General features: G+C 34.1%; 1 protein-coding gene across 10 annotated transcripts in view; it reads left to right on the top strand.

The window, feature by feature from the left end:
- The window catches only part of TRPC1 (transient receptor potential cation channel subfamily C member 1), a 66303-nt gene that overhangs the window by 25933 nt on the left and 13354 nt on the right, over nt 1-27016 (top strand). For 4 of the 10 annotated variants that reach the window (XM_019438580.2, XM_019438566.2, XM_019438585.2 and 1 more), the window contains 5 exons: nt 13130-13261; nt 16033-16228; nt 19874-20210; nt 22015-22154; nt 23832-23975. In XM_019438580.2, the coding sequence (XP_019294125.1) occupies nt 13130-13261; nt 16033-16228; nt 19874-20210; nt 22015-22154; nt 23832-23975 (949 nt within the window). Of the gene's footprint in view, nt 1-13129; nt 13262-16032; nt 16229-16420; nt 16534-19873; nt 20211-22014; nt 22155-23831; nt 23976-27016 lie in introns of those variants that run through there. The other 6 variants (XM_053903753.1, XM_019438556.2, XM_053903754.1 and 3 more) reach the window with 4 other exon arrangements.

Below are 27016 nucleotides of genomic sequence, written 5' to 3'. Positions count from 1 at the left end.
AAAGCTAAACTTCTAGTTCTTTTGCTTAGTATGAGTTTTACATTTTTAAAAAATGTTCACTAAATGATGAATAATTAGCAAAATCCTTCAAATTATGAAAGGTTAACCTCATACTTCTACTGGTGGGGCTTGAAGACACTATTTGCTTTTTGAAAGCAGAGTTTATTAATCTAAGAGAATTTTCAAATAATGGAAGGGGTGGAGATACCCCTTCTTATTTATAAGGAAATAAATATTTTCTGTCTGACTAAATATTTAACTTATTATGCCTCTTACTTCCCCTTTCACACAGTATGCAAGTTTTTTTCTCTTCCCATTATCCCCAGTCAAAATGTTAAGAACAACTGAGGAGAAAATGAACAAGAGAGTATCCCATTTTGGACAGGTTGAGCAAGATCACATACATGGGCATGTTGTATAAGGTTCTGGGCTAGACTTGAGATCTAATTTTCAGCATAAGCCTATATATAAATCATCTATGTAGTAATCAAATATAGTTGAAATTGTATCACATATAATATTTACTGTGGAAATGTGGTCTCGAAGTCCTAAGAAGCCTGTTGACAAACTGTTCTTACAGTATATGAAATTAGCTTTAAAGCTGCAAAGTATTCACCCTTACTTCTTCCTTACCTTAAGAACAGATCTTTGGTAGATTGACAGATAGTGACAATCCATAAATTGAGAAAGTCTCCTGGGAATCAATTTAATGTTTATTTGCAGAGGTTGAGCTGAAAAATTTTTTATTTTCAAGTTGATTTACAGTGAGATCTGTGTTTCTTTTTGATAAGATCAGGTTGATAGCTATGGCTTTATCATTTACTTTTTAGTTTTAAAATGACTAGTCTATAAGATGACCAACAGAAATGATCTTTAAGGCCTCTTCTAGTTTTGAAATCCTTTATTAATATTAAATATAAATATTTCCAGATTGTATGCTTGTTAGATAGGTGTGTAGTTGAAGCAGCTGAGGGTAGAGGAGTTGGAGCTGGAGAGAACACTCAGCCTGGCTTCGTTTGAGGCGGGGAAGATGCTTTGTTCTGAAATATTTTAGAGAAAGAAAAGAGAAAGGAAACCATAAAACAGACTCTTAACTATAGAGAACATACTGAGGGTTGCCAGAGAGGAGGTTGGCGGGGGGATGGGTTAAATGGGAGATGGGTGTTAAGGAGGACACTTGTAATGAGCGCTGGGTGTTTATTATATGTAAGTGATGAATCACTAACTTCTACTCCTGAAACTAATATTACACTATATGTTAACTAACTGGAATTTAAATTAAAACTTGAAACAAAACAAAATAAAGTAAGATGAAATAAAATCAGGTAATGTCTTTCATCTTTTATGTTTTTTTTAATATTTTTGGTTATACTGTGCCCTTTGCATTTGTAGATAAAGCTTAGAATGAATTATCATTTTTTATAAAAATACTTGCTTGAATTTTTTTTTTTTTTTAAGTAGGCTCCACACCCAACGTGGGGCTCAAACTCACAACTCTGAGATTAAAAGTCATGTGCTCTACTGACTAAGCCAGCCAGGCACCCCAAATTTTTAAGAGAAGTTGCATTAAACCAATTTGGAGAGAATTGGCATGTTAATAATATTAAATCATTCAAACTGTGAACATGGTATATCTCTCCATTTTATTAGATCTTCCTAATTACTCAGCAGTGTTTTCTAGTCTTCATTGTATAGGTCTTATACTTCTTGTTTACAATTCATTCCTAAGTATTTTATCTGTTTTGATAATACTGCACATGAGTTGCTTTCTTACTTTCATTTGCAGATGGTTCATTGCTAGTATATAGAAATAAAACAGATTTTTTGTATACAGGTTTTGTATCTTGTAATCTCACTAAACTCACTTATTAGTTCTAATAGGGTGTTTTGTTTGTTTGCTTGCTTGCTTTTTAGATTCCCAAGGATTTTTTACATATAAGATTATATCATCTGTAAATAGAGATAGTTTTACTTCTTTTCCAGTCTTTGGGCCTTCATTTTTCTTGCTTTATTACACTTACATTTTCTTGCTTTATTATCCAGGGTGATGTTGAATGTAAGTAAGACTGAATATCCTTGCCTTTTCTGGACTTTCTATTTGGGAAAGAATTCAGTCTTTTAACATTAAGTATGATGTTAGCTATAAGTTTTTCATTGATTTCCTTTATAAGAATAAGTAAATTCCTTTATATTTCTAGTTTTTGAGGGTTGTTTTTTTTTTAAATCAAGAATTGATTTGGGATTTTTGCGAAATGCTTTTTTGCATCTATTAAGTTGCTCATATGGTATTTGTTCTTTATTCTATTTATATGATGTATTATATTAATTTATGTTCAGATGTCAAACTAACCTTGCATTCCTGGCATAAACTCCACTTGGTTGTGTTATATAATACATCTTAGGGGTTACTGAATTCATTGTGCTAGTATGTTAAGTATTTTTGTGTGCATGTTCATGAGGGATAGTGTTCTATAACATCTTTTTCCTATGTCTTGTCTTGCTTTGACATCAGGAGAACACTGGTCTCATAAAATAAGTTTTGAAATATTTCCACCTCCTCTATTTTCTGACACAGTATTGTTTAGGACAGACACTATTTGTTCCTTCCTTACATGTTTGATAGAATTCATCAGTGAAGCCATTTGGATCTAGATTCCTTCTTGGCAGGATGGCTTTTAATTTCTAAGTCAATTTTCTTAATATAGGGTTCTTTGGATTTTCTGCTTATTCTTGAACCTGTTTGATAATTTGTGATGGACTAGGAATTTTTCCATTCCATCTATGTTGTCTAATTTGGCATAAAGTTGCTCATATTCCTTTAATATTTTTCCTTTCTGTAGGATCTCTTTTTATTTTCTTATTTGTGTTTTCTCTTTTTTTATTGGTCATTATAGCCCAGAAATTGCCCAGCTACAGTCTTCAGGTCAAATCCAGCCCACCAACAGTTTTTATAAATAAAGTTTTATTGAGATATAGCCAACCATTCGTTAATTTATTGTCTGTTGCTGCTATCACTATATAACAGTAGAGTATTTCTCAAAGCCTAAAATGGTTATTATCAAGCCATTTACAGAATGAGTTTGCTGATTCCTAATCTACCTAAAGGCTTGTCAGTTTTATTGATCTCTTCCAAGAAACATTAATTTCATTCTTCTCTGCTGTTTTTCTTTTTTATTGCTTCTGCTTGGATTTTTATTATCTCTTTCTATTTATTTTGGGTTTGATTTGCTCTTCTTTTTCTAGCTTCTTAAGTTAGAATTTAGCTTATTGATTTTAGATTTTCTTTATTTTTAATGTAAGTATGTTCAAGATATTTTCTAATTATTTTGTGATTTCTTTGATTATTAATATTATTATTATTATACTTCATTTTTAAGAGAAGTTTTAGGTTTAACAAAACTGAGCAGAAAGTACAGAGTTCCTACATACTACCAAATTCACTCCCTCCCCAGTTTCTTGAAGATCAGCATTCCTCACTTGTGTGATATCTTTGATTCAATAGATGAACAAACATTGACCCATAATTATCACCCAGATAATTAGGGTTCACTCTTGGTGTTGTACATTCCAAAGGTTTTGACAAATGTATAAGGACATGTAGCCACCATTCATAGTTTCATAGAAAATAGTTTTACTACCCTAAAAATCCCCTACATTACACCTATTTGTCCCTGCCTCACCTCAAACCCCTGGCAACCACTGATTTTTTTTTTTTTTTTTTTATTGTCTCAATGGTTTTAACTTTTCTGTAATGTCATATAATTGGAGTCATATATAGTATGTAGCCTTTTCACATTGGATTCTTTCACTTAGTCATACACGTAAGTTTCCCTCACATGTTTTCATGGCTTGACAGTGCATATCTTTTTAATATTGAACAATATTTTATTGTATGAATTTTCTACAGTTTATCCATTCACCTACTGAAAGACATCTTAATTGCTTCCAAATTTTGGCAGTTATGAATAAAGCTGTTAGAAACATTCATGTACAGGTTTTTGTGTGGACATAAGTTTTCAATTCATTAGATAAATACCAAGAAGTGTGATTGCTGGATCATATGGTAAGAATATGTTTACTTTTACAAGAAACTATCTTCCAAAGTACCCACACCATTCAGCATTCCTACCAACAAAGAATGAGAGTTGATGTTGCTCCACATCCTTACCAGCATTTGATATTGTTAGGGTTTGGATTTTAGCCTTTCTAATTGGTATGTAATGGTACTCATTGTTGCTTTAATTGCAGTTCCCTAGTGACATACGATGTTGTACATCTCTTTATATACTTATTTGCCATCTGTATATCTACTTTTGTGAGATGTCTGTTCAGATCTGTTGCTTATTTTTTTATTTATCTTTTAATGTTTTTAATGTTTATTTATTTTTAAGAGAGAGAGATTGAGAGGCAGAGCATGAATGGGGGAGGGGCAGAGAGAGAGGGAGACACAGAATCTGAAGCAGGCTCCAGGCTCCGAGCTGTCAGCACAGAGCCCAACGTGGGGCTCAAACCCACAAACCATGGGATCACCACCTGAGCCAAAGTCAGATGCTTAACCGACTGAGCCACCCAGGCACCCTTGTTGCTTATTTTTTAATTGTGTTGTTTGTTTTCTTATTATTGAGTTTTAAGTGTTCTTTGTATACTTTATATACAGAGTCCATTATCAGATATATTTTTTGCAAATATTTCAGCCTGTGCCTTGTCTTTTCATTCTCTTCATTCATGGTCTATTTATTTGTTTATTTATCTATCTTATTTATTTAAATGTTTATTTATTTATCTTGAGAGAGAAAGAGAGCTAGCACATGCAAGCGGGGAAGGGGCAGAGAAAGAAGGAGAGAGAGACTCCCAAGCAGGCTTCTTTCTGTCAGTGCAGAGCCCCACGTGGGGCTTGATCTCAGGAACCCATGAGATTATGACCTGAGCCAAAACCAAGAGTAGGACAGTTAATCAACTGAGCCACCCAGGTGCCCCCTGGGTTATTTTAAAGTGTGTTGTTGTACTTGAACATATTTGGGGATTTCCCAGATTTCCTTCTACTGGTGACTTCTAATTTAATTTCTAATGTAATTAATTGATTGGAGAATATACTGTATTTAAAAAAACATTTTTTTAATGTTTATTTTTGAGAGACAGAGACAGAGCATGAGTGGGGGAGGGGCAGAGAGAAAGAGAGAGACACAGAATCTGAAGTATGCTCCAGGCTCTGAGCTCTGAGCACAGAGCCTGACATGGGGCTCGAACTCACGAACTGCGAGATCATGACCTGAGCTGAAGTCGGACGCTTAACCTACTGAGCCACCCAGGTGCCCCTACTGTAATTTGTAAATAACTTTATTGAAGTATAATTCATATATAATAAAATTCACCCTTCTGTAATATGCACAGAGTTGGACATTGACCATCATTATCTAATTCCAGAGCATCTTATCACTTCAAGAAGAAACACCATGCTCATTAGCAGTTACTCTCCCAGCCCCTGGAACCACTAAATTTACTTTCTGTTCTTGTGGGTTTGCCTATTCTGTATATTTCATATAAGTGAGATCTTTCAAGCTGACCATCTTATTGGTCATTTGCTTATCTTCTTTGGAGATGTCTGTTTAAATCCTTTTCCCAGTTTTTAATTGGTTATCTGCCTTTTTATGGCTGAATTGTAAGAGTTCTTTATATATTTTGGATACAAGTCCCTCATCAGATACATGATTTGTAAATCTTTTTTCAGATCCTGTCAGTTATATTTTTACTTTTTGGCTGGTGTACTTTGAAGCATGGAAGTCTTATATTTTGGTGGAGTCCAGTTGATCTCAATTTTGAAATTATAGCTAAGATACCATTGCTTAATTTGGAGAATGCACTTTTTATGATTTTGTTCTTTTTTTTTTAAACGTATTAAGACTAGTCCTATGGCCTACTTTGTAGTCTAACATAGAGAATATTCTATGTACTTTTGAAATAATGCATATTTGGCTGTTTTGGGGTAAACATTCAATAAATATCAGTTTGAACATATATTCTTTCATAGCATTTGAGTCTTCCTTATCCCTACTGGTTTTCTATCCATTTATTCTATCAGTTTCTGGGAGAGGAATATTAAATCTCAGAATGTATCAGAATATATAATTTATCCTTGTCAGGTGCAGTGTTCTGTAGATGTCTAGTTGGTTAATGGTCTTGTTTAATTTTTCTCTTTCCTTTTTCTTTATATCTTTTGTCTGGTTGTTCTATCCGTTTTTGAAAGTGGGGTATTAAAGTTTCTAATTGTTATTGTTCAGTGTCTATTTCGTTTCTGTTCATTTTTTCTTCATAATTTTAGTACTTAGTGTTATAAATATGTTTATAAATGTTGTATCTTCTTGAAAAGGTTCACCTTTTATCATTATAAAATGTCCGTCTTATCACTAGTAACAGTTTTTTTTGTTTTAAACTTTGATGTTAATATGGCTACTCTAGCTTTCCTGTGGTTGCTGTTTGCATGATATATCTTTTTCCAGACTTTTACTTTCAATCTATTTGTATCTTTGAATCTTAAGACAACATATAGTTAGATTATGCTTTTTTTTAAAATCTAGTCTGACAACTTCTACTTTTGATTCGATTGTTTAAACCATACACATTTAATGTTATTAACATAGTTGTATTCACATATGTCATTTTTCTTTTTGCTTTCTGTATGTGTCCTTTTTTGTTTTCTATGTGTCTTATATCTTTCTTGTTCCTTTATTCCTTCATTAGTGCTTCCTTTTACATTGAGTGTATATTTTATTTATTTATTTTAAAGTTTTGTTTTTGTTTTTTTTTAATTTTTATTTATTTTTGGGAGAGAGGGAGAAAGAGCACAAGCAGGGGAGGGGCTGAGAGAGACAGAGACACAGAATAGGAAGCCAGCTCCAGGCTCTGAGCTATCTGCATAGAGCCTGATGTGGGGCTCGAACTCACAAATCATGAGATCATGACTTGAGCCAAAGTCAGACACTTAACCGACTGAGTCACCCAGGTGCCCCTACTTATTTATTTTAGAGTGAGAAAGAGAATGGAAGAGGGGCAGAGAGAGAGAGAGGGAGAGAGGATATCCCAAGTAGGCTCTGTGCTGTCAGCACTCAGCCCAGCATGGGGCTTGATCTCATGCACCATGAGATCATGACCTGAGCCGAAATCAAGAGTCGGGTGCTAAGTTGACTGAGCCATGAGGCACCATGAGTGTATATTTTGTAATGTAGCATTTTAATATTATTAATGAATTATTTATTATATGTTTTCAGGTTTTTTTTTTTTATTGGTTGCCCCAGAGCTTATCATATGCATCTTATCAGAATCAGCTTCAGATTTATACTAGCTTAATTCTAATATATGGAATGCTATATATGTGTGTGTGTGTATATATATATATATATATATATATATATAGTCTCTTTTCTATCCCTTTAATTGTATTATTGTTATACATATTTCATCTATTAATGTTATAAACCCAGCAGTGTATTGTTATTATTTTACTGTCATCATTTCCTTAGTCTATTATAGCTGTAGTCCTGATCACTTATTTTGCGCTGCTGTTGGTGAATACATTACACATGTATTACATTTCTCTGTGTTATCATAGGCCAAACAGTACATTATTATTTTATATAATTGCTTTTTAAAATCAGTTAACAGAGAAAAATCTGTATTTATAGTGTCTTTTATAATTATATAATTTTGCTGGTGCTCTTTGTTCATGTGGACTTGTATTACCCATCTGGGATCACTTGCTTTTAAGAGCTTTCTTTAGTATTTCTTCTAAGGCAGGTCTGCTAGGAACATATTTAATCAGTTTTTGTTTTTCAGTTAAAGTTCTTATTTTGCTTTTACTTTTAAAGAATAATTTGGGTGGTTATAGTATTTTTGGTAGTTTTTTCTTTGAGTGTTTTGAATGTTGAATGCTCCCTCTATTGTTTCTACTGAGAAGTCTGCTGTTAGCCTTATTGGGGTTCCCTTGTAAATGCCTCATCATTTTCCTCTTGTTGTTTTCATATTTTTCTCCTTGCCTTTGACTTTCAGCATATTTATCATGATATTTCTGTTTGAGTCTCTTTGTATACATCCTTCTCAGAATTTGTTGAGTTTCTTAGACATGCAAGTTGTTGTTTTTCAGTACTTGGTAAATTTTGGTAAGTTGTTAGCCATTATTTTTTCAAAACTTTTTTTCTTCTTTTTCTTGTGTCCTGGTGTACCCATTATGAGTATGTTGTTGTACTTAAAAGTATTACATATCTCTGTGAATTTCTGTTCATTTTTCTTCATTCTTTTTTTTTCCTCTTTGTTCCTTGGCTTGCGTAATCTCTATTGATATATCTTCAAGTTTTGTAGTTCTTTCTGTTACGTCCTGCATTATTTTGCTTAGGGCTGTCATAATAAGATACCACACTGGATGACTTAACAGAAATTTATTGTCTTACAGTTCTGTAGCCTATGAATCCAAAGTCAAGGTATTGGTATGATTCATTTATTCTGAGGACTCTGAAGGAGGGATCTGTTCCAGGCCTCTGTTACTGGCTTGTAGATGGCCACCTTCATGTTCAGAGAGTATTCTCCCTGCATGTGTACCTGTCTCCACACTACCCTCCACGTTGTTATAAAAACACTAATTATATTGGATTTAGGCCCACCTTAATGTCTCATTGTTACTTGATTACCTTTGTAAAGACCCTGTCTACAAATAAGGTCACATTTTGAGATACTGGTGGATAGACTTCAACATATGAATTCTAGGGGTACACATCTCAACCTATTGCAAGCTCCTTTAATGAATTGAAAATGCAGTTATTGTACATTTCAATTCCATAATTTCCATTTTGTTCTTTTTCATAATTTCTATCTATTTATTGATATTCTCTGTTTGATGCAACATTGTCATCATGCCCTCTTTTACTTCTTTAATCATACTTCCTTTAGTTTTGGAATATATTTATAATGGCCACTTTGTAATCTTTTTCTGTTAAATATGACTTCTGGTTGCTCTCAAAGGCAGTTTCCATTACCTGGGGTTTTTTTTTTTTTCTTCTTGGGTATGAGACATGTTTTCTTATTTCTTTTCATGTCTCTTAATTTTTTACTGGAAACTAGACATTTTAGATAATATATTATAGCAACTCTGTGTGCCAGTCCCCTCCATTTTCAGGGGCCTATTGCTGTTATTTGTTTGTTTATTTTATTTTATTTTTTTTAGCAACTGTCTGGATTATTTTAGTGAAATCTATTTTCCCCCTTAGTTGCTGTTTGGTGAGGGACAGCTTGACTTTTTCTTGCACATCTAGTATTTCTTTGTTTGAAATCTGGACAGTCTAGTATATATTATAGCAAGTCTCAATACTCTTTTACTTTTCTAAGGTTTTTTAAAAATTATTTTTCTGGTCTGCTGAATCTTGTCTCCCTGTGAGGTACAATCATTGATCTCTGTGCTTAGCTTATTTTTTTTTCTTATTTTTATTTTTTAGCTTTGATCCTTTTTTTTTCATATTTATTTTTTGGGAGAGCACAAGTGAGGGAGGGGCAGAGAGAGGGGGACAGAGGATGTGAAGCAGGCTGTATGCTGACAGGCTGACAGCAGTGAGCCCAATGTGAGGCTCAAACTCACGAACCAAGAGATCATGTCAGATGCTCAACTGACTGAACCACCCAGGTGCCCCTTAGCTTTGATTCTTAAGGGTCATTTTAGGGTCTCTGTCGGTGAGCCACTAATTTGGTAGAAGTTATGTTAATACACTTTGGGCCTATAAGAGTTCTGCTGTCTCCTGATGAATCTGTGGGTTAGTCAAAGTTGCAGCCATTTCTCAATAGTTCTTGTCTTTTCTTTTTACCAAACTGTCTGATGTTCTCCACATATGCCTAATACGTTAGTCTGCCAGAGATCTCTGGAGACCTTGTATGAATTATTTTATGGCTTTTTTCACTTCCAAGATCTCGCTGTTAAATTTCTAGTTTGTCTACTGTTTGTTTCTACTCAGACTCCAAGCTTGGTCTTATAAAACTGCAGGTTTTCCTTGTTCATCTCCTCCAAGTCCAACCCTTTCAGCCATCAGAACTGTAGGTTTTTGCCTCCAGTCGAATTGATTTTCCCCTTTAAGCACAAAAGTACAGGTTTACCAGTCTCAGGCTGGAAAACTGCAGTTCTCCTTGACAGAACTGGGGGGGGCAGAGGTGATGGAGGTAGCCTCAGGCAAGAAGACCACAGATTCGAACCATTCTTACCTGAAGCTCTAGCAGTTTTTCGGTAATTGATTCTCAGTAGATAATTTCCACTGCCCTGAAAAGGTTGATTTTTTTAAAAATACAGTTAACTCTTGAGCACTGTGGGAGGTAGGGGCACCAACCCCCTGTGCAGCAAAAAAATCCATGTATAACTTTTGACTTCGCAGAAGCTTAACTACTAATTAGTCTACTGTTGACTGGAAGCCTTACTGATAGCACAGTCAGTCAACACATATCTTGTATGTTATATGTATTATGTACTATATTCTTATAATAAAGTAAGCTAGAGAAAAAAAAATGTTAAGAAAATCATAAAGAAGACAAAATACATTGATAGTACTGTACTGTATCAAAAAAACCCACAGAGGTGCCTGGGTGGCTTAGTCGGTTTAGCGTCTGACTCTTGGTTTCAGCTCAGGTCATGATCTCGTGGTTTTGTGGGTTTGAGCCCTTCATTGGGCTCTGTGCTGGCAGTGTGGAGTCCTCTTGAGATTCTCTGTCTCCCTCTCACTCTACCCCTCCCCTACTTGCTTTGTCTCTCTCAAAAACTTAAAAAAATTTTTTTTTAAATCCCACGTAAAAGTGAATCCATAGAGGTCAAACCCATGTTGTTCAAGGGACAACTGTAATTGTATCCATTTGTATACATATTTTTTGTGTGTAGTGGAATCATTGACCTCTTCACACCACCATTACTTTGATAGTATTTTGAATACCATATTGATAGATTTTATAAAATGAGTCAGCCCCGTTACTTGTCAGATTCCATCTAAGTACTTTCTATACAACAGTACTTGATTATTACTCTAACACAATTGGTTGCCACCATTACTAGTTGTCACTCTTGCTGTGCATTTTGTCATTAATCCTTAATATATTTTGAGACATGATAATGTTGGTTAATACAGAAGTCATTTTTTTAGACATAATCTGATAAAATTAATATAGAAATATTGATAGAAACAGAACAGTTGCTTAGTTATACAAATTTTTCTCAAGTTTTTGGACAGTTTTGTTGTCGGCAAATATCTCTTTAGAAATCCTTAAGACAGCTATACTTGTTTTATTGAATAGCTAACTTATAATTGGATTTCACAAATACTGTTTTCTTAAAAATGCATTATACAAAATTTACTTTTATATCTTAAGACCTGAAACCTATACGGTAAATAAGGAATATTTCAATAAGTTTGTTTAAATAAAAATTTATGGGCACCTCAGTGGCTCAGTCGGTTTAGCATCATATCCTCTGTCCCCATCTCTCTCTGCCCCTCTCCTGTGCATGCAATATTTCTCTCTCTCAAAAATAAATAAACATTTAAAAAAATTTAAATTCCCACATAGGAAAGTTCAATTGCAAACAAAGGAAAAAGACAAACAAGAAACTGGGAAAAAGTATTTAGAACACTTTGACTAGACAGAGGGCTAATTTCTTTGATATGTAGATCTTACAAATTGATTAAAAAAAGCAATTATCAGAAAAATAGGCTAATGAAAATGAACAGGCAGTTTACAGAAGAAGTATAATGGATAGTGAACATACAAGGATGCTTAAGCTTATAAAGAAATTCAGAATAAAACAACTCTAGAATTCCAGTTTTTATCTGTGAGAGTGGCAAAATATTGATGATGATGTAGGGAGAAATGAGCTCTCCTTATTGTTAGTGCTTTGGAAACATGTTAGAATTTAAAATACACATGCCATTTTATCCAGCAATTCTAGTATGCAAAAGATATGTGAACTAAAGAATATTCATTGCTGCATTATTTATAGAAGTAAACAATTAGAAGCAACTGAAATTTCCATTAATGGAGATCTGATGAGCTGCCATCAAATGGAAAACCATCCAGTTTTAGAAAAAAATGACATGACTCTATATGTAGTGACATAGAGTTGTTCCTTTATATAGTATGTCTGATTATGTTTGTGTGTGAATTGAAAATATCAGGAAGGATATTGACAATTCTCCATAATGTGACCATCTTTGAAGAGTAGAGTGGTGGAAGGAGAATTAGGGACCATCATGTTTCTGAACTGCTTGCTGTTTTTAATAACAAACATGTATTAATTATGTTTAAAAGAAAATACACATTATATAATATCTACCAAATTGAGAAATTAAGAATTATATGCTTACAAATTAAAGATATATAGCAAAAATTTTCTGCTTTGCTTCCTATTTATGTATTAAACATGAAACCTAATTAGTTAACAGAAGGTAAAGGGACATGCTTTTCTGTTAGAGAATGTGCATAAATGAATGATTTCGTTCTTTTTTTTTTTTTTTTAAAGGAGAGAGAGAGCACTAGTGGGGGAGGGACAGAGAGAGAGAGAGAGAGAGAGAGGGAGAGAGAGAGAGAGGGAGAGAGAGAGGGAGGGAGGGAGGGAGAGAGGGAGAGAACCTTAAGCAGGTTCCACATCCACCACTGTGAAATCATGCCCTGAGCTGAAATCAAGAGTCGGACACTTAACCAACTGAGCCACGCAGACACCCCAATGATTTCATTCTTAAGATTCAAAATATCTTTAAAAAAATAACCTGGTTGAATAAGTCATATGTTACATATATCTAGCATATGAAAGCAGTCTCATCACTGAGGAAAGAAAAATTTAATAATCATTCACATCATATTCAAAATGTATTAGTTATTAGCATATTTCATTTAAAATAATATTGGGTTCAGGAATAGAAATTTTTTAATTAAATTGGATTGTAGAATACAAAGACTTATTTTTTTTAAGTCTTCTTATGCAGGTTATCCTGTAATAAGTATATTATAGTTGTTTTCTTTTAATTTTACAGTACTTTAAATTTATGAAAATCATAGGTTAAAAATACTAATTATATGTGTATAATACATTTATTTTACATTACGGAATCAAATTTTATCACAGGTTTCGTCTTGATATATATCGCTGTTTGGCCAGTCCAGCTCTAATAATGTTAACAGAGGAGGATCCAATTCTGAGAGCATTTGAACTTAGTGCTGATTTAAAAGAATTAAGCCTTGTGGAGGTGGAATTCAGGTGGGAATGAATGGAAATTGTAAATTACATCTTTTTTTTTCAGAATCTCTTCAGCCTGAGTTTTTTTCATAGACCAAATTAATGTTTATTTTTATTTACTTCTGATCCAAGGGAACCAGACCTTGCTGCCACCTATTTGGGATTTACCTTCAGATTCAATGGAATAGACCTTGGTATTACTTAGGTCACTCCTTCCCCACCTGCCCTTTGCCATTCTTGCACCATCCTTAAGCTCCCCACCCCCCACCTTTATTTAATGTTGCCAAAGGCATTCTAGGACAGTGTAAAGAATAGTGGAAGTGATAGCCTTAAGCAAGAGCAAATTTATTTATAACTCCTCTGTGTTCTACCTCCCCTCATTCCCAGATTCTGTAATCATACCTGGAGCCTGATCCTTCATCACTTTCAGAAGCATATAGAATGCTTTCTGTGTTTCAGGGCCATTCCACACACACAGACATAGTCCCTTTTCACCGTTTGGTGCGATTTTCTATTAGGAGACACATAACATGCAGACATTAAAATAATACTGGTTAAGAGGGACGAATGCCACTCTGAGTTTTCTTCTGAAACAAAGAGTTAAATGTAATTTTGGCACTTTGTATACTCAAAGAATCATTGTTACAGTTTCTCTCAGATAGTTAAATCGGAGGTACAGAAAAAGGCTTTGGAAAAACCAGCCTATTAAACTACTGATTTAAATATTAAAAAAAAAATAGTCCTTAGAAAACTACATTTTGTAGACTTGAGGAAAAGCTTTGAGACTTCCCCTTGTGTTAAAGTATCCCTGGTGCTCTCCAAAGAAGGAGGAATTGATCAACATTTCTTGCCAGTTCCTGCTGTAAGGTTTCTGGGGGGCAGGCTATGCCTATCCCTCCCTTTCCTTTTAAGTGTAGCTGCTGTGGGAGCCCCATGTCTTGCATTATACTCCTCTAGTGACTTGACAAGATTGGAAAAATTCAAACTTTTATTTACTGGAAGGGCAATAAGAAGCTTGCAGTTGTCTTATGCCTTAATAGCAGTTAAGTCCTTGACTAAGAAGCAGTGTGTTCTTGATAGCTCTGCGTTCTAGAAACTTTTTAAATATACCTGTTCATAAGTGTTCAGGTTTGGAACTAGTATATTTCAATTTGGATAAATTAAAATTTATTTAAACCTGTTATTACATAAAGTATATATTTTGATGAACACATGATTAAAATGTAACTTGTTGGTACTTTTAACTTTATTAGCACATGAAGCTGTTAGTAAATTATTCCTTTTAAATATGAAGGACTTCCTGTTATAGTCTTATAATTGGAGTTCTGAGTTACCATGTAAAATAGAATTTATTCAACTCCTTCCAAAAAGGATTTAAAGCAATTGCCAAGATTATACTGTAATCATAGGATAACAAAGTTAGGTTTTGAAGTGATCATAGAAGTGATCATTTACTTGTTTTACTTGTTCCTGGTTTTTATAGACAGGAAAAGTGATCTATATAAGTTAGATATCTTACTGATAACAGCATCTAATTAGGAACAGAGTTGTAACTAGAACATAGGACTCTTGGCTTCTTGTTTACTGTATTTCCAGCTAAACTATACAGCCATTTACTAGTTTTCTAGTAATTTGTTCAAGATTAAGCAAATTAGATTAATACAATGTATTAGTTTTACCTCTGAATTTAGTGGTCTGTCACTGTTTACCTAAAGATGGGACCTCTGTGTAACAACATACACTTTTGATGAATATTCCTATCTGTAATGAGATTCCTAGACTAAGAAGCAGTAATATTTCATTTGTTTAAGAAATCCAATTAGTATTCTTATGTAGTTTTGGTTATATAGTAAATGCAAAGAGTGGATGAGAAAAATGTTAGCCTCTGAGGAAATTTTTTAATTCTTTGAGTTATGATTTTCTGTAAGCTGGTCATAGAAAATCCTATTGTATACAATCCTATTGTAATCATTGGGAAATTTTTCTATTTTCCCTTCTCCCATTAAGGAAAAAAAACTGAATAAAAAATTATTTTCTGAAATCTGACCCTAATTGATTCATATATATTTCTAACTTTATTTTCAAGTTATTACACTAAGACGTAAGTTTAACGAACCTGATGTTTTTAAAGAGGATTATCTGCTAAAACTTAATTTCTCACAAATTGGTTGATTTAGGCCTGCCTTTAACCAGCAGTTAAATCCTAAATTTCAAGAAACAGTGATTCTGAAAGAAAATTCTTTAGTAGGAGTATTTCAATGTCTTTTCTTCCCAACTTGAATTTTGTTCAAGTGAACACTTTAAAAGTGAATCAGAATACTATTTTAATATCAGAAGTAGCATAGAACATGTTATAGACTATTATTGAAAGCACCTCTGGTTGAGTTACATAGTAATATTTATTGATAGCCTTATTATTATCTATTGTTTAGATAAGTAATGTAAAAGGAAGTTTTATACCAAACTTACAGAGAAGGAGAGCAAATGAGTTAAGTGAAGAACTGGTTGACAACTATAATCCGAACTTCTAAGAATATCAGTATATGTAAGGAAATACTGTGCTCATCTAAAATTATCAGTGTGAGCACAGGCAGTATAATTGTGTTACAGTTTTCCCCAAAGCTTTGGAGAATTTATGCACCAGTAGATTCTTCTGACCATCAGCACAAAATGACTTCAGATTTTGTATGACCCTATTAGAATTAAAATGTTACCAAGTAAATAATTTTCTATTGAAAACAGCTTAGAGACTAGAAGTGACATTTCTAATAATAGACTGTTGCATCTTGCAGGAATGATTATGAGGAATTAGCCCGGCAATGTAAAATGTTTGCTAAAGATTTGCTTGCACAAGCCCGGAATTCACGAGAATTGGAAGTTATCCTAAACCATACATCTAGTGATGAACCTCTTGACAAACGGGGATTACTAGAAGAAAGAATGAATTTAAGTCGTCTAAAACTTGCTATCAAATATAACCAAAAGGAGGTATGAGGTTTTCTGTGATATGCATAAATTATTTCCTCCACAGTAGTGGAGTGACTCAGAGCAATTACTTAAGAATTAATTAAGGTTATGACTTACAGTAATAATGCCTTACTGTTTAAAAATAAAGTATCAGATATCATATTTTCTGGTTCTTATTTGTTAATTCATTGAAACCCAAAGGTGGAGAGGCACATGATATGATAACTAAATTGAATCTGGCTCTACTGGCATCATCCCTTCCTATTAAGGGAAATACCTATTTCTAATCCACACACACACATGATTCAGGAACTTGACGAAGGAAGGTATGCATTTTAAATTTTATTTTTTGAGACAATTTACTAACAATGAGTGTTTATTTGTAGATAATGATATCCAATTAATAGTATGAGGTATTGGTAAATGGTGGTTTTAAGATATTTCTTCTAAGACTCATTTTTATTTTTATTTTTATTTATTTATTTATTCATTTTTTTAATATATGAAATTTATTGTCAAATTGGTTTCCATACAACACCCAGTGCTCATCCCAAAAGATGCCCTCTTCAATACTCATCACCCACCCTCCCCTCCCTCCCACCTCCCATCAGCCCTCAGTTTGTTCTCAGTTTTTAAGAGTCCCTTATGCTTTGGCTCTCTCCCACTCTAACCTCTCTCTTTTTTTTTTTTTTTCCTTCCCCTCCCCCATGGGTTCCTGTTAAGTTTCTCAGGATCCACATAAGAGTGAAAACATATGGTATCTGTCTTTCTCTGTATGGCTTATTTCACTTAGCATAACACTCTCCAGTTCCGTCCACGTTGCTACAAAGAGCCATATTTCATTCTTTCTCATTGCCACATAGTACTCCATTGTGTATATAAACCACAATTTCTTTATCCATTCATCAGTTGATGGACATTTAGGCTCTTTCCATCATTTGGCTATTGTTAAGAGTGCTGCTATAAACATTGGGGTACAAGTGCCCCTATGCATCAGTACTCCTGTATCCCTTGGGTAAATTCCTAACATAAGACTCATTATTTCATACTCTTTTGTAATAATTTCATAATCATTTTATTATGCTCTTGGATTGTTTGGGCCAGGAATTAGGAAAGGGCACAGCAAGGATGGATAATTTGTCCTTGCTTCTCTATGTTTAGGGTCTCAGCTGGTGATAGCTCAGATGATTGGGGGCTACAATCATCTGGAGTCTTCGTCACTCAAATATCTGGTGCCTGAGCAGCAGCTGAGGACTGAGACAGGGAACTCATGAGGGGCTGGGTGCTCAGGTGGGTGGATCCATAGAGGGTGGGCCACCTGAGCACTTACTACTGGAATCATGGAGGGGCATAGCCATGATGGTGAGTTGACTATGAGGAGATGGTCTGAGAAGCCTCTGAGGGCTGCCCAGAGTGCCTGCATGTAGCCTAGGCTTCCTCACAGCATGGTAGCTTCAGGACACTTTATATGGCTGTTAATGGCTCCGAGAGCAAATGTTCATCAAACAAGGTGGAAGCTCAATGGCCTTTTGAAACCTACCCTCAGAAGTCACATAGCATCACATCTTCCAGCTGATTAAAGCAATCAAACCTTGTTGAATTGAAGGATAGGAAACACTGATAATCCACCTCTTGATGAGAGGAGTAGCAAAAAATTTGTTTCAATGTTTTAAAACCACCACAAACTTAAAACATTTCCAGTTGAAATTTTGTTCTTCCAATTACATATTTAACATTACTCTTAATTAAATCGTCATTATAGAGAGGGATGACAAGGACAGCAATCAGTTCTGAGATTGCTTTGATATTTGGGGGAAGGGGAAACCACTAAGTTTGGGATGCTACTAAACTGGATAGTTTGTGAGAGGAAAAGCTATTTCTCTCCCTAGTATTTCATCTTAGAGACAAATTAAGATTCCCTAAGAGCACTGCAATCTGTGCAGAAGAATGGAGAATGAAATAAGACTTCAATGCCAAAACAAGTATAGTATATTAGGAAATTTATTTTTTTTTAAGATTTTTAAAAATGTTTATTTATTGTTGAGAGAGGGGTGGGGAGGGGCAGAGAGAGAGGGAGACATAGAATCCGAAGCAGGCTTCGGGCTCTGAGCTGTCAGCACAGATGCGGGGCTCAAACTCATGAACAGTGAGATCATGACCTGAGTCAAAGTCAGACACTTAACCGACTGAGCCACCAAGGCGCCCCCAGGGTAAATCATTTTAAAACAGAAGATTGACCTGTTAGTATTTAGATATCTGAATGACATTATGATCTCTTGTGCTTTGGTAATTTCAAACCTGATCACATTATTATGTCCAGAGTTCAGAACCCTGGTGTTGTCCTGCACAGCATGCACATTATATTGAGAAAATACTGCTTCTGAAATTTGTAAACTCAGAAGCCTTTGTAAACTTTGGTAAATTTATTTCTGTACTTAAACTAGAATTTCCCTCTTATTTGGCAATATTTTTCCTTTTTTTTCCTTACATAGAATTCAGTCTTAAGCAGAGTTAAGAGTATAATACATTTTAAGAAGTTTTCAATGTTTTCATGAAGAGTAAATATGTCTCATGTTTAGACTTTGATTGCTATCTTCGTATCTTGGTTTCTTATAATTGAAATCCTATTAGTTCTTTGAGATCAGTTTTTTTCTTTGGATTGTGCTTGTTAACTTTGAAATTTCACAAACATTATGAGACTGTCTATAAATTAAAATTTGCAAAATGGCTAAGTAGGCTAGTAATAATCATTAAGTAATGACTAAGTGATAATATAATTAATACTTATATGCTGCATGCTATGAATCAGGCATTATTATTCTAAGAGCTTTACTTTTAATCCTTGCTAATAAGTTTATGAGCAGAGACTATTATCACCATTTAATAGGTGGGAAATTTGAGGCTTAAAGAGGTTTAGAGACTTGGGACGCCTGGGTGGCTCAGTCGGTTAAGCATCTGACTTTGGCTCAGATCATGATCTCACAGTCTGTGAGTTTAAGCCCCTTGTCGAGCTCTGTGCTGACAGCTCAGAGCCTGGAGCCTGCTTCAGATTCTGTGTCTCCACTCTCTCTCTGCCCCTTCCCTGCTCATGCTCTATCTCTCTCTCTCTCTCAAAAATAAATAAACATTAAAAAAAAAAAAAAAAAGAGGTTTAAAGACTTGCTACATGGGGCGCCTGGGTAGCTCGGTCGGTTAAGCGTCTGACTTCGGCTCAGGTCATGATCTCGCGGTCTGGGAGTTCGAGCCCCACGTCGGGCTCTGTGCTGACTGCTCAGAGCCTGGAGCCTGTTTCAGATTCTGTATCTCCCTCTCTCTCTGCCCCTCCCCTGTTCATGCTCTGTCTCTATCTCAAAAATAAATAAATGTTAAAAAAAAATTTTTTTTTTTTTAATAAAAAAAAAAATAAAGACTTGCTACAGATCAATTATTAAATGGCAGAGCCTGGATTTGAATCCAGGTAATCTGGCTCCAGAGTCTGTGCTCTCAATCTCTACATTCTTTTATTACATGTAAGAAAAACAAAAAACAAAAATTATGTGGATTATATAGAATTGATTTTAAACTATTATTAAAACTTTGAATGTCAAATAATGGTATTATCAGATTGTATTTAGAGGTTTTCTTTTTTCTTTTTTCTTTTTTTGTATGTGTGTGTGTCATTTTCAGTTTGTCTCCCAGTCTAACTGCCAGCAGTTCCTGAACACTGTTTGGTTTGGACAGATGTCAGGCTACCGACGTAAGCCCACCTGTAAGAAGATAATGACTGTTTTGACAGTTGGTATCTTTTGGCCAGTTTTGTCACTTTGTTATTTGATAGCTCCCAAATCTCAGTTTGGCAGAATCATTCACACTCCTTTTATGAAATTTATTATTCATGGAGCATCGTATTTCACATTCCTGCTGTTACTAAACCTATATTCTCTTGTCTACAATGAGGATAAGAAAAACACAATGGGGCCAGCCCTTGAAAGAATAGACTATCTTCTTATACTGTGGATTATTGGTAAGTGTCAAGTTTGTCCAAAAAGTTCTGCTTTTATTTAACCATTTAATTCTCCTTTGCTTGGTGGCGTTATAAACATCTGTGTTCGGTTTATAATTTTACACTGTTTATACAGCAAGAATTCGAAAACTTTCATGATCATGGAAGACTTATCTAACACTATTCTAATGATATATGATCCTGAACTTATTTATTATTACTTAATTACATGGAAGTTAAAAATTCTTTATTTTCAGTCTCTAAAATTGTTCATGATCATTAAAAAAGAAAAATTTTGCTGATGAATGCTTTTTTTGGTATAAGGGTATGAATCTTAGGTATTTTGAAATGTGATACATATTATACTTGGTTGCATTTTAAGAGTTAACTATTTTGTTTTATTGTATCATTAGTTTTCCTTTTAAGAACCCATGAACTTATGAGGTTACATTTTTATCTGTTATAGAAACATTATTTAAATTTAACTTTAAAGGTTTCCCTGGTGACTCACTCTATATAAATCAGTTCTTTGTAATGATAGCCAGATCTCTTTAGAAATGACAGAGTTTTTAATATAAGATACTTTTATTTTCTGAAAGTTATTTTTGTAAGTATTATGCTGTATGATACAAATTTGAAATGACCTGTAGTTTTTATAATTCTTGCCCTTTTCTGTGGGGAATGGAGGAGAGTTGAGGTATAATCACATCGTCTATTTATGGTCTTTTTTTTTTTTTTTAATCTTTATTTATTTTTGAGAGAGAGGGAGAGACAGAGTATGAATGGGGGGAGGAACAGAGAGAGAGAGGAAGACAAAGATTCCGAAGTAGGCTCCAGGCTCTGAGCTGTCAGCACAGAGCCCTACACGGGGCTCAAACTAACAAACCCACAAGTTCATGACCTGAGCTGGAGTCAGACGCTTAACCAACTGAGCCCCTATTTATGGTCTTTTAATGACGTCTTTATTTCCCTCTGGATCTTCAGCCTTGTTTTTAAACTCAGCATTTCTCACCCGTCTTTTCACTATTTGCTATAGAGTAAAAGGATGTTAAAATTTAGTCTTCTATGGTATAAAGCATTGGTTGATCAGTATGTTCTTTATTGATTTAATAAATAAGTTGAGAAAAATTAAAGTATCATTTTAACTTTTAGTTCTCCTTCAGCTATAAAATTAATCTGCATGTTTTGGAACTTTAATTTTTTTTGGAAGTTAGTTAATTTCAAGTAACTTGATTTCAGTCAGAACTTTTACTTTTAGTGGTGTTCAATCCATTATGCATTAATGTTTAAAATTAGGTAGATAAAGTAAAAATAATACACATCTTGGATATGTTAAAACATTCAGTTGGTGATGCAGAGCAGTCAAGAACATTGTTGAGTTTTGAAGAGGGGTTTAGAGATATTATTTATTATATAAATACAGGTCAAATTTAGAGGTATAAATTTGAAAGTCTGCCCACAGATAGTATTTAAAGCCATCAGGCTAGACTGGATAAAGTCACTGTAGGAGTGAGCATAATAGAGAAAAGAGTCAGGAACTAAGCTATTGTGGTGTGTTTGTGTGTGTGTGTTTCCTTATTTTTCTTATGCTTGTCTCACGAGCATCATTTATTAAAATCTCTGGGAAAGATATTGTCATATAAAACTTAAGGTTTTTTTCTTTCAAATTTTGAGAACTTTTCACTAAAAAGTTCTTATTTTTTCTTCCGGATGAGACTATAGTTTGATGTAAGTTGCTGTTTATTTAATATTTTGACTTTTAATTATTTTTTAGTTTATTATTGAATTAAGAACATTATCTGATTTTTTTTCTTCCTTTTTTTAGGGATGATTTGGTCAGACATTAAAAGACTCTGGTATGAAGGGTTGGAAGACTTTTTAGAAGAATCCCGTAATCAACTCAGTTTTGTCATGAATTCACTTTATTTGGCAACTTTTGCCCTCAAAGTGGTTGCTCACAACAAGGTGACTATTAGCTATGTTAATTGGAGACATAAATGAAGTTTGTGTAGGAAACGTAGCTATATAACTCAAAGTTAACGTTGGCCCAAATCTGTACCTGATGTGTTTTCATTTTAATTTCACTATCCCAGTGTAAGGGAATAGTGTGTGTTGTTTCCTCCCTTCCAGTAGTTTAAAGGATGTTAATAACTTTTAAATGTTGGTTACCTATTATATGCCAGGCTCCATGGTTGCTACTTGCTATACTTTATCTCATTTTATCCTCACAGGGACTCTATGAGACAGATGTCCTTATCCCCATTTTGCAAGTAAGGAAAAGGAAGCTCAGAGATATTAAGTAACTTATCCAAGACCACACAGTAAGAAACCAAGACTGGATTTAAATCCAGGTCTGTCTAGGCATTTTCTTTCTACCAAATGCCAATTCCTTATATCTGAGTTAGGTTCATTTACCTCATTAACGTGTATCTACTTAAAGTGAGAACACAAAGATACTTAAATTGATTAGTGTTAGTCCTCTTTATACCTGCCAGAAAAAAGTTTTATCTTTAAGAATTCATTATAGTGTTGTACACATTCCAAATCATGATTATTAAAGAGTGATGTAAATGTGATTATTTTTTGATGCCTCTTTTTAAATTCAGAATTTGACAAAAATTTAGTTTTGTATGCATCTTATAATTTTACCAAGATGTAAGCTACTTCGAGCCCAGAAAAGATAATAGATTTTAATTATCTTTGTTTAAGCCCTAAGTTTAGAATTCTTCTAGGGTGTCACAGTCAAGGAACTAAGAGATAATAATATTTTCTTGTTTTTGAACTAATTTATGGACTATAGAAAAAGAACACTGATTCACTTACACATCATTTTACTTTGTTAAAAGAAAACTGCATACTTTTAAATGATCAGTAGTATGGAACATGTTTGTTACGTATTTTCAATGACCAGATTTGTGAAATTACTAAGAAAATTAAAAAATGATCATACATAGATAAATGGCTCAATAAAGAGGTTGAGGGTCATTGGTGTCTTTGATCTCTTTAGTTCTAGAAGTGGAGTGCTCATATAACTTTTTATCCAAACCAGGACACTTTGAGAGTATAAGGGGGCATTAATGATTATGCCAGGAAAACTGGTATATAATTTGGGACTATTCCAGACAATTGGAACATGTGGTCGCTCTATGTCTGGGTATAATAATGCACTCTCTCTCCCTTGGTATTTGGAAGAGAGAAGAACTTCTAGGGTTCATACTAGAAACCTGAGTTAAAGGGCTAATTTAAGGGTTAATTTAATATGATAGTTAATTAACTGAGAGCAAACATACTTAAATTTTACTTAATGCTTAAAGTTTGTGTTGTAAAATTTAAGGAAAACCAGTAAACATTTCATTCATAAAAAGTTTAATAACATTTTTAAAAAAAATGTTTAATTTTTTAAAACCCAAGAATTTCTGAGAAAACCTTTTATTATATAGAGTGATATTGCCTCATGTATGTAGAGATCTTTTATTTACTTAAAACAATGCTATTTGTATTAAAAGAAGAGAACCTCATAAAACATAAAAGGAGATCTCCTAAAATAGACATAAATAGTTTTCTTTCAATAGTCAGAATACTGGTTTTTATTTTCCTAAGTTGAGAGAGCTATCTATCTTTGCCTTTTGTTCCTAACTTTAGTTTCATGATTTTGCTGATCGGAAGGACTGGGATGCATTCCATCCTACTCTGGTGGCAGAAGGGCTTTTTGCATTTGCAAATGTTCTAAGTTATCTTCGTCTCTTTTTTATGTATACAACAAGCTCCATATTGGGTCCATTACAGGTAAATAATTAATATTTCTTAAAGAATATTTGTTAGATGTCATTATTACTATATTTTTCTATTGATCCACTAGAACATTGTTCTCTCATGATGTTAAAGTTAAACTTTGCTTTTGAAAATAATTAACAATTGAGAGGACACTGCATGTTCACCTACTTCGCTTTTGACTGAATGATAATCCTATGCTTTCAGATATTCAGACTTTATTAAGCTGTGGCCCATTGTCCCTCTCCCCTCAGTTCATAGACATAGATGTGTTTAAAACGTAGTTATACTTAAGACAGTAGAGGAGGGGCGCCTGGGTGGCGCAGTCGGTTAAGCGTCCGACTTCAGCCAGGTCACGATCTCGCGGTCCCAGGTCACGATCTCGCGGTCCGTGAGTTCGAGCCCCGCATCAGGCTCTGGGCTGATGGCTCGGAGCCTGGAGCCTGTTTCCGATTCTGTGTCTCCCTCTCTCTCTGCCCCTCCCCCGTTCATGCTCTGTCTCTCTCTGTCCCAAAAATAAATAAAAAACGTTGAAAAAAAAAATTAAAAAAAAAAAAAAAAAAAAGACAGTAGAGGAACATGAAAATCTTGTGTTTTGACAAAATGAATCTCACATTTAAAGTTTTAAATAGTATATATGAGGGAGGTGTTGTGCACAAAGAATTCATACTTAATGATGATTTTGAAAATATGTAAGCTATATTTCTAAAATACTCTTTCACTTTGTTTAATAAATATTAAATGTAATAAGTTGGAAAATGACATTTTTAGGCTAACAAATTTCATAGAGTTCATGTAGTCCAGCTTTATGCCTTAAACTACTTTATAGCTCAAGAAATTGAGCTTTTGAGATGGTGATTTGTTCAGAGTAGAATGGTTATTATGCATGAGGGTCCAGGACTAAATGCTAAGTCCCTTTACATTAAAGAAAGGACTCATAATTGTTTGAATTTACCACAGATTGTAATAGTGATTGTTTTTAGAGAAAGGGGATCAACTCTGGTAGGTGAGTAGCTCTACATATATTGTGAGTTATGAGTCTGAGAATCTGAGCAATATTCAATTTTTCTTGATGAGTCGAAATTTGTTAGGAATGTAGATTTTAAAAACATTTTTAAAGGAGATATTTTTAAAGAAAAGGCATAATTATGTTCTCCAAATAGAGATATGAAAATAAAATATGTAGGAAAAACTTGGTTTGATTTGGCTTGTGCTATCATCGTGCAACAGTATTTCCTGGAGTGTGAGTTCCTTAACCAAGTCCTGATTAATTCACAGTGCACATTATCACATTAAAGCTTGTGAGAAAGAGATAAAGAAACTTGTTTAACCTTGTTCAAACTGTCATGACATAAACTCATTTAATGTGATACTCATTTTTCATTAGATATGTTCAGGTCTCTGTTTTTCTCCAAAAAATAGTATGTGAAACACTGATTTAGACTGTTATTTTGATTTAATTTTGCCACTAATATCTTCTATGACTGTTTTAGTCAATAGTCAACAGTATTTTTACATGTGTGTTGTTTTGTTGTTTTTTTATTTTTTTCTTAGCTAAAAGGTGATGATATCACTAAGTTTCTTTCTTTTTTTATAGGTATCACCAAGTTTCTGTATTTTTTTAAATATATTTCTACAAAGAGTTAAAAAGGAAAAAGTATGCTATTGTTTCTTAATGAATTATCTATTTTTCTTAGAACTATTGAGTCAGGTCTTCTGACTTAATCTCTTCCCCAAAGAACTATATAGATGTGTATACAAATACTGAATAAGTAGGTTTTTGTCATTTCAGCTGTTGTGTTTTTCTTCTCCAGCAGGACAATTTAGATTGTCGCAATGGCCGTAGAACTGACAGATGATTTAGGTGAAGCCAACAAATATTTATTGTGTTCTCTTTTTTAAAAAGGTCTGCTGGTTACTCATAATATATGCTTAAACATTAGGATTTAGTTAAGCAAATGATTTTTTAACATTATCTTTATTGGGGCACCTGGTGGCTCAGTCAGTTAAACATCTGACTCTTGATTGCAGCTCAGGTCATGATCTGAAGGCTTGTGAGATCAAGCCCCACCTCGGGCTCTGCACTGACAGCATGGAGCCTGCTTGGGATTCATTCTCTCTCTCTCTCTCTCTCTCTCTCTCTCTCTCTCTCTCCGCCCCCCTCCCACCTCCTTCCCCCCTCTCGCTCCCTCTCCATCTCTGTCCCCCTCCCCTGCTCATTCCCTCTCTCTCTCAAAAGAAAGAAAGAAAGATTCAAAAAATAAATAGAATAAATAATCTTTAGCAAGATATGCTTTGCATACAGTAAAATAAACCCATCTTAAATATATAGTTTGATGAGTTTTTCAAAAGTATAAATTTGTTTAATCACTACCATAATCAAGTTAGCATGTGCATCACCCCAAAAAGTTTCTTGACACCTTTTTGCATTTAAAACTCCCCTTACCCTCACCCCAGACCACTGTTGTCTGGTATAGGCTAGTCTCAGAACTGAAGGATTTGGAAATACAAATAGAATTAGTTAGTATTGCAAAGCAAATCTTCCCAGACAGAAGGTTGTCTGCAATTTTTACAGTGTTACTGTTTCTCATGGTTGCAAGCTCCCTGTTCCAAGTCATTATATCAAGTCTGTATCCTACAGAGAGAAGGGGAAAGACAGAGGGCAAAAGCCAGAAAATATGGGCCAACTGTCTTTCTCTTGTTATCAAGAGAGCAATCATTTTTCCTGGAGCCCTACCACATATTTCCACTTATAACTCATTGGCCAGAATTTGGTCATATGGTCATTTGTCGCTACAAGGAAGTCTGAGGAGATGAGTACTTTCAATTGCCCCCCAAAAAATCAAGGTCTGGTTAGTCAGGAAGAGAGCAAAGAATAGATATTGAATAGGAATCTATAGATTCATATTTTCAGGCTTTTACTTAAAGATGTTTTCAAATAAAGACATTTGTGTTACAGTGTAGTCTTACTAACATGACAGATTTGTATTGCATAGTTCTTCCAAAATATTCTAGAAAAAGTTCTTGTAGAAAATTTAGAATACATTTTTCTTCCA

Source organism: Panthera pardus, unplaced genomic scaffold, assembly GCF_024362965.1.
Source record: "Panthera pardus isolate Hobbes unplaced genomic scaffold, ASM2436296v1 HiC_scaffold_16, whole genome shotgun sequence".
NCBI lineage: Eukaryota > Metazoa > Chordata > Mammalia > Carnivora > Felidae > Panthera > Panthera pardus.
This window is presented reverse-complemented; position numbering and strand designations above follow the sequence as displayed.